At 37.9% G+C, this 8,823-nt stretch overlaps 1 protein-coding gene across 2 annotated transcripts in view; it reads right to left on the bottom strand.

The window, feature by feature from the left end:
* Nucleotides 1-8,823, bottom strand: part of st6gal2a (ST6 beta-galactosamide alpha-2,6-sialyltranferase 2a) — a 55,461-nt gene that overhangs the window by 7,514 nt on the left and 39,124 nt on the right. For both annotated transcript variants that reach the window (XM_037789790.1, XM_037789792.1), the window contains exon 6: nt 5,023-5,197. In XM_037789790.1, the coding sequence (XP_037645718.1) occupies nt 5,023-5,197 (175 nt within the window). The remainder of the gene's footprint in view (nt 1-5,022; nt 5,198-8,823) is intronic.

The following is an 8,823-nucleotide window of genomic DNA, read 5'->3' as shown; positions in this document are numbered from 1 at the left end:
AAGTTTAAGACACTTCCGCATTGACTTCACTTCTCAGACCCGGAGGTAGCCCACTGCCACTAGAGGTCGGTGTCGTCGTCGTCTTGTATTCGTATCGGTGATCAGCCATGTGAATAGGTGATAAAAGAGCCTTCTGAACCTACTAGTAGTTGTAACAGGCCCCCTCTATCTCATATCTATGAAGCTGAGAACCGCTAATAACGCCCATGCAGTTGGCTGATAACATTTGAAGCGGATGCGTGGAATGTGAACTAAATCATTGTGCATTTTCAATGTAAATGTACTCTATGTGTGTTTGTGTTTGTTTTCGATAATTACAGGACACAAAAGTACTAAATGTCTGGAGACATACATGTTTTATAAACACTATGTGGTATGTGGACACCTGAACATTACACCTATCTGTGATTGTTGAACCACTCATTCCTAAATCCATGAACATTAGTATGCTGCTATAACGGCCTCCAATTTTCCGTGAAAGCTTTCAACAAGATTTTGAAGCAATTCAGCCACAATGTGACGTCGAGCACTGAGGTTGGGTGATAAGGCCTGGCTGGAACTGTAATGTTGAAACAGGAAAGGATAATCTCAAAACTGCACACTATCATCGAAAATATTATTGCGTGTTATAGCATTGGGATTTCCCCTGAAACTAAGGAGCGTTGCAAAAGGACCAAAAATACTACTAATTTTGGCCATATAGAGTACGTAATCCTTGTTTTATATGTCTATATGTCCTTTCACTATTCATTGTTTGATCAATTCCAAATTGTAATAGTTGATATTAAAAAGTTTAAAAGGGTGTACATGGTTTTCATGATCTCACTGGTCAATGTTAACATCTACTAAGTACATTTCCTCTGAATTACACTGGAAGTCATTGTGCTGCTGTAAATGCCAAGGCTAGTCAGTCATAGAGTTGTGCTTCTTCAATGAGTGTCTTAGGTGGATCGATGTATTTGACATCTGGAGTGACGTCTTTTCCTCCTCTTTCCTCCAGCCTTCTTTCTCGCACAAAAATCCTAAATATAACTTTAAACCTGTATATACTCTAAATTTTGGTCTGCATGATAGGCGTTTATTTTATTTATTTTTATTTCTGTGTTCCCCTTTTGATATAGTTGTGTTATTGCATGATTTTGTTGCATGTTTCTTTGTACATTAAATTCTATATTGCTCAGAAATCGTGGAGAGACAAACAGTTACTTTCACCTGCATTCAATAAAAGAGCTCCTTCCTCTCTAGGACTGTCTGGTCATACCTGTGTTCTCACTATTAAGTAAAAGCCGTGACACAGAAAGTGGAGGCCATGGGAGGTTTCCATCATGGAGCCTTTGGCCTGTGAGACAACGATGATGATTATGGCTGCAACACGTTAAAAGGAAGTGGAGAACAAGGAAGGGGATATGGGATGCCAAATGGCTCATATTTCACCTGCCTCTAATTTCCCACACAGGGAAGTGGAATACACAAACTGCTGGAATTGAATGACCCGGAGATAAACGTGAAATAGACACCAAGCACCACGGTAACCCTAAGTGACTCTAAGGGACAGGTAGCCGTTTTATTACCAGCTGTGACAGCGACGCTGGTATTGTTTTCACCTTGTGAGTCTGTATGTGTGTCACTATGGCAACATATGGTCCTGGAGACACCTTCTGTAGCAGGAACTACCACAGAAGAGGTTTTGAGTATTTTGCCAGGTGTTTTTGTTGCAAGAAGACAACCGTGCAAGATGCAGTCACGAAACTTTCAAGGTGTGTAGTTGAGATCAAATGAAGGCAGAGTTCGAAGATGGACGTGGTCTGAGCAAGGGGGGCGAAGGGACCATTGGTCCCCCCACTTTACGCCCCTGCCCCGATCTGATGTCACAAAACTTTACAGGTGTGTAGTTGAGATAAAAATGAATGCCAGGTTCTAAGATGGATGTGGTCCGAGCAAGGGTGCCAGAAGTAGAGGGGTAAGAAGTGGGGAAGTATCCATTGTATGTTATTGTTGGTTTATAATTATTTTAATAAATATCATTGCTGTGGAAGAGAATCGTTGCGTTGCTGTATTTCAAAAGCGGCCGGAGGTTCTTGTGAAAATTTGGTATGAAACCAAAAAACTATGACTGAGTAAAATGCGATTTTCTCAAAGTGACATGTTAGGCTCTGATTGATGTGTCAAATTACTGACATTGATGGATCTTCTAATCAACAGCTTGAACATGTCACACCAAAAGAGCAGTAGACACTGTTTGAGATTTGACAAAAAATAATTCATGACATGACGGTGTTATAAAGCTGTGCAATAATTTATTTTTGTTCATGTTGAAAAGGCTGCATTATTCACTTATGATAGAAAATAAGCAAGATTTATTTTTTATAAGAAATAGGAGCATATCGTCATTAACTGTCACATTAACGTCTTAACATCTGCAGAAATGTAACATAACAGAAATGACGTCAATCTTTAAGTGAAAAGATTGTGTTTCGGTAGACAAAGCTTGATTTGAAATCCTTATGTGGAAAGAAAACAAATCCCACCACGGCATTTGTACTAACAGATCCCAGTGCATCTCCTCCCTCTTGAAGCAATAATGACTGTATTTCTTCAAAAAGACAAAACAATTACACAGTATGTCCCATTTAACACGTATGGCATCTGAGTAGGGGTAATCAACGCCTCATGCTTGCACATACTACTTCCCTGTAAAAAACAAAAAAGCAAAAATATCTAGCTCGTTCCTTTAAAAAGTTTGAACGCACTTAATTTAATTCGCTTTGCACAAAAGTGTCTGCCAAATGAATGTAAAGTAATGAGTGTTTGGAAGAAATCACAGAAAAAATGAAATCAGAGAAAATGTGAATTTCTATACAAAGACGGTCTCAAATAATGGAATGGAAACGACATCGAGGGGGAATGTGTTTGTGTTTTACTAAAGGCCGATCCCTGCTAACAGCTGAGTACCAGATAATCTATATACAGCATTTATTGTGGCGGAATCAATCAGGAAGCAGTCTAGTTTGTAGTATGTGCAGCCTAAGATATCATATGACAAGAGTAGAAAAAAAAAGATTACTGCACGGACATTTCAGTTTCATTAATAAAAATGCAAGCAGTGGGGCCTTTTAATAGGTTTTTATTTAAATTTAAAGCCCTGCTGTGTTTCATTCAAGCCATTTGATCAGTGACTGCATTTAGTTAACTGCAATCAGTTCCAACAGATTACATTATTATCATATGTTATGTATTATATTATTCAAATGAGGGTGCAATGCACGCTCGTAGAACCGGACGTGTAACAAGTTCACCATCTTAAAAAGGTGACTGTGTCGGTGGCCAAAATTAATGTTAAACCTGCCGTAGGCGGAATATGTTTGGCATCATTTGGCAAATATTCCATAATAACCTTTCAGCATATTGTAATTCAAGTGTTCTGAGAGAAAACTAGACTTGTGCACCTCCTCTTGGCTCTGTTTTCAAGCTTTAAAAAAATCTAGCCTGTGACAGGAGACTTTGGCCAATCACAGGTCATTCCAGAGAGAAAGCGTTCCTATTGGCTGTTTTTTCAACGGAGGTAGCTGTCAATCACTCACGAACTCCAATCAAACGTTCAAACTAGGCATTGCTGGTCAAATATTGATATTATATATAATGTTTCTGAAGTTTGCTCTGGATGCTGGGCGGTGCTTGGTATTTCCTCAACTGATTTCAACATGGCTGCCGGGTCACAAACGTTCTCATTTTACAGCTAAACAGTACACTACAAGATGTTTCTGAAAACATTTAAGGCGAGAAAATAGGCATTACAGTAACAGAATATTGATTCATTTGATCAGCGCTGCCTAGTTTGACCGTTTGATTGGAGTTTGCGACTGATTGACAGCTGCTCAGAGACGGCAAGACTCCAGCTCGGCTCTGACTGGTTGTTTTAAGTTGTTGCTAAGATGGGGAACACTGTAAACATTATACCTGCTAAACAACAGCATATTAGCATTGTCATTACGGGCACGTTGCCAGGATGACATTATTATTTTGCACAGAGCTGCTAGTATGACTATAGACTCTTATTGTTGTTGTTTGATATTTTTGCTTAAACATTATCTGAACCACGGAGACCAGTGTCTAGGTTTCATCTCTCATGCTGCTAAAACAATTCAATAAACAGATGTGTGATATTTATAGCTAAATTGCTGTGATAAATAAAAGAAGTTCATTGTGGCTAGCTATACTGAAATTGAACTTTAAACAGCAGGCCTACAACACAAATGTATACAATTTATAACATCTCTTTCAGACATAGTGGGTGGCTTGTTTTGTACGGGATACACGGATCACCATGTTCACAAGAACAATACACTACAATTGTCACTTTTGTTTAAGATCAAGTGAAGGGAGGCAGACAAAAACTAAAACACAAAGACTTACTTCCCTCTATTGTTAAACTTCACAACACAGAATCTGGATTATCGTTGTGTCTTCGGCACAAAACAGCATAGTGACAACCTAACATTGCTCCAAGGCAATGAGAAATCACACATTCAAGTAGTACATTCAATATGTCACTGAATGACTTACTACGGAGGATCAACCATAATTATCATGGTCTGTCTCTTTTGAGGTAAACAAATGCTCCTGGTATAATGGGATGTTTCTGTTATATACGGCTTTGTGAGGGAGAAATCACATTAAAATTATAGTGGAAGAAACTGACGCGGAGTATTGACACACTGGAGAGTTTCTAAGATGAGCTCACAGCAGTCACATTTCCTCCCAACCCCTGTGCGGATGTGCTGCTTTAGAGTGCATTGCAAAGCCACGCTGCATGCTGATAACGTCACTGTGCATACCAAAGATAAAACTTTCATCATATATTACCGTGTGTGTGTATGTGTGTGTGTTTGCGTTCATATCTGCTCCAGGAGCAGGCGAGGAAATGGAAAGATAAGTGTACAGGGGAAACAACAAGAGCACAGCCGCATACCTACTATGTATGTATACCGGCTGTATGTATGCAGCGTACGTGTGTGTACTCACCTATGAAGCCAGATGAAGGAGGATTGGGCTGGATATTCTCCTGAGTGTTGCCCTGAATCACATCCCAGAGTTGCCACACGTAGCTTGGGTGAAGGATGTAGAAGGGCTGGCCGGGATGGAGCTTGCGGTGCTCCATGTAGGGACCAAACAGGTTGTAGTCCGGGCTGGCATACCACTGATGGAGAAAGAGAGGGACAGACACCTCAGTTTAGGCCACAGGGTGGTCGGATCTTGTGATAAAAACTTGTGATAAAGTCTTCTCCACTCTGGTCAATAAACATGCTTTATATGGTTTCAAATGGCAGAATGAAATCAATATGGTAGTCATGAAGTTCAAGGTTTTTCAGTTCCGCACTGCCCCAATGGCGGACCGGGTGTACCCAGAGCCTCTGAGTCCACTCAAAAATGTGTTTCTTATCGTTACATCACTTGGATGTTTGAACTTCACCGTGCACAATGATATATAAGCAGAGTTTGGGGAAAGATTATCTGTGCTCACCTTAAATCTGAGCTTAAGACGTGAACATACCAGCAATTTTTCAGTGAAGTAGGAGACATCTTTTGTCCAACAAACTCTTGGACTGGAAAATGTTTGCATATTCATAGCTTTAGATTTTTCAATAAGGGAGAAAGATTAGATGTCATTTTAAGATTTTTTTAACTAAGTAATTGATTTTTTTTTTGTGTGGAAAGACCATATCAATGCAGAGTTGTCTCAAATGTCTTAAAACAACCCAGAGGAAATCTTAAAGGTGCTACATTTGAAATTTGAAATATAGCAGCAAACAACTTTTTGCTATGTAAAGATATAAAGGAGTAATGCCTATACCTGTTTTCTGAATTACAGTCAACATTTTCTAACATGTGCATCGTCTTTGGACTGTATCTGACACTTTCTTTCAACAACTGAAATGGAGAATGTTCCTTTTTACCAATATCAGTGATTTAAAACAAAAAGACAGAGACGCACAACGCCGTTATGACCAATAAATGTGGACACATTAAGAAGTACTTTTATGACTTTTCTTCAAAGAACATTATAAAAGGGAAGAATATTTCCCACTGCCACGTCATTCTGTGTGGTTGTGCGGTGGCTGTGGCTCTGCACTGTTTTGCTGTTACCCTTAAAAGATAAATAATGTAGCTATATACACAGTATGCAATGAACAAAATACACATTTTCTGCCCTAGTGGATAATCAAGTTGATTTTTTTCTATTGAATAATTCTGTCTCATTATCCACTGAACAGACTGTATGTGTTCAGTACAGTACAATGGTTCAAACTATAAGCATGGAGATGTAATTAGGGCCTCAGTTATTGATGAAAATGAAGGTCAATTATAATGGATTCGAGGAAGAAACATCATCATATAAGTTATCCTTTGAATTGTTTCAGCACTAATTGGAACGTAATTCAATTCACCAGAAATGCAGTTTATATACAATAGAGATATTTAAATAAAATCGAAATATAGAATTTCTGTTTCCCTCTATTGTAATCAAAAACACTGTATTCATCTGAGCAAATAAGCAAACATTTAAATTTATGGAGGATGGAACCTGCCAAAATCAAAAATAAATAAATAAATGACTCGATAAATAAATAAATTTGTCATTAAATGTAGCAAGAATAATATTAAAAATAAATGTAGCCATTAATTAATTGATACGATGTGACAAATTGATATTTCTGTTTTAACTTTATCTATTCATCTCTGTATTAATTCCCTTTTTTGATTTGTATAATTAATTTATTTACTCTTCTGTTTAATTTTCCGGGCTCAGCGGTCCGGCGTGTGCCACCAATCCAGGCTAGAGCAGAGTCTCCGTTGTCCGGGTGCCACAGTCGCTGAGGCGCGGCGTACTTCCCTGCGGTGCATATAGTCATGCACACTGACCCCATGATGACACACTTTATTGTGACAGCACTCTCATTTGCATTATGAGGCAGAAATGCATAAAGAAATGTAAACAGAAATGTATAAAGAAAAAATACAGAAATAAGTAAGATTGGGGAAATAAATAAGGGTGAAATGCAACGGGAAAATCATGCATGCATAAAAAAATAAATACATTTAAAAATAAAATAAATAAAAAAATTAATGCAAAAATAAAAAATAAATTTACAAATGAATCAAATTAAATACATAAATAAATGAAAGAGTAAATAAATAAGGGAATTAATACAAAGATAAATAAATAAAGAAGCAAATTAAAACAGAAATATCAATTTATGCCACATTTTATCAATTAACTAATGGCTACATTTATTTTTAATATTATTTTATTTTAATATTTATTTATTTATCTTGTCATTTATTTATTTATTTAATGAGGAATCATCATTTGGCCACAAAACACAAACAAATATGATGGTGAAGATGTGAAAACTGGAAGTAAAGCATTGTAAATTGGGTTACGGGAGAGCAACAAAGCCATGAGACAAGACTATTCATGAGGCACAACAGGCTGCAAGACACCCAAATCAGTATTTCCACGAGTTAATTACTGACTTTAGTTCTTGGTAAAATGGGCAACGGAGCTGTATAGAAAAAAGGTCAGGAGCTAATGACGCAAATCAAAAATGTGCTGAACACATGTTTGTACTCTGATCATTTTTTACAAGAGCAATACACACTAACTGGTCAACCCATTTGTGGGAATCTGTCCTTGAATTAGCTTCGGTGATGGGCTTTCAAACAAGAGCCTCACCTCCATCTAGAAGCATTGTATTGTGCGATACGCCTGGAAAATATTATTGAGGGAGACAGGCTGCACATAACGACCCCCGCTCCTGCAGAGAACTAAAGGTTAGAGCCTGAAAACTCATCACTGTTCATTTAGAAGGACAAGTGGTTCTATTATTAGCTCGTAAAAAAAAATGACAAAAGAAAATTGAATAAGAACAGACAAGGACGTCCTTAATAGTCAAAGATAATAGAAATTGACAAAATAATGGAAATCCTTCAGAGAGAAGGCTACACGCAGCATGCAAATCGATTTTAATTGTGAAGTGTGGTTTTTCAGTTGTTAACCTGAACGCTTCTGCCCTCGCAGATGTCTTGGATCTTATTGATTGTGGCAGCAGGCAATTCCCTGAATAACAATAAAAAGCTATAGAAGTGTTCCTAGTGTTTGTTGTGCTTTGTTTAGGACACCGTTTTATGTGATGTGCACAGCATGGGTGATAGATTAAAGTAGTGGGCGCTCTCCTCTCATTTAGGCTACAAGATCAACTCAGAGGTAATGCTTGAGTTACTCCCCTGCTGACATTGGAGTAGTTCTATTTAAGTGGCTACCATTGGGGATGACATATCTGGGTATAAGACCGACTACAGACTTTCAGGAGTTTGTTCAAATTAATATAAATCCAGTGCTCCAAAATATTAAGACGAGATGTTGAATTTATCTCAGTGGGGGAAATAAATACAGTTAAAATGGTATCTTATCTTCAAGTATCAACATACTTCTTCTAAGTTTCCCTTTATCAGTGCTTAAGCAACATAAGGAGGTAGTTAGGGATTACCTGAGGAATGGGAAGAAACACAGGATTAGTCTTCATTAGAGGGAGAGGAATATAATAATATAAATATAGAATTATACAACGTTGCCTTTGAAATGGTTAAACTATGCAAACACTGGGCAGGGAGTGGTTCACATCTGGGTTGGATTGACATAGAGAAGTCTCTTACCTCCTAAATTCATAGATACTCGGTCTCAATAACCATCAAAGTCCCCTCCTGAAGGTGGTATTATTCCATTACTTCAGCACTCGGGGGAAGTTTGGAACAAAGTCCATA

Source organism: Sebastes umbrosus, chromosome 13 (assembly GCF_015220745.1).
Source record: "Sebastes umbrosus isolate fSebUmb1 chromosome 13, fSebUmb1.pri, whole genome shotgun sequence".
Lineage (NCBI taxonomy): Eukaryota > Metazoa > Chordata > Actinopteri > Perciformes > Sebastidae > Sebastes > Sebastes umbrosus.
Note: the sequence above shows the minus strand (reverse complement) of the source record. Positions and strands in the feature narration are given on the sequence as shown.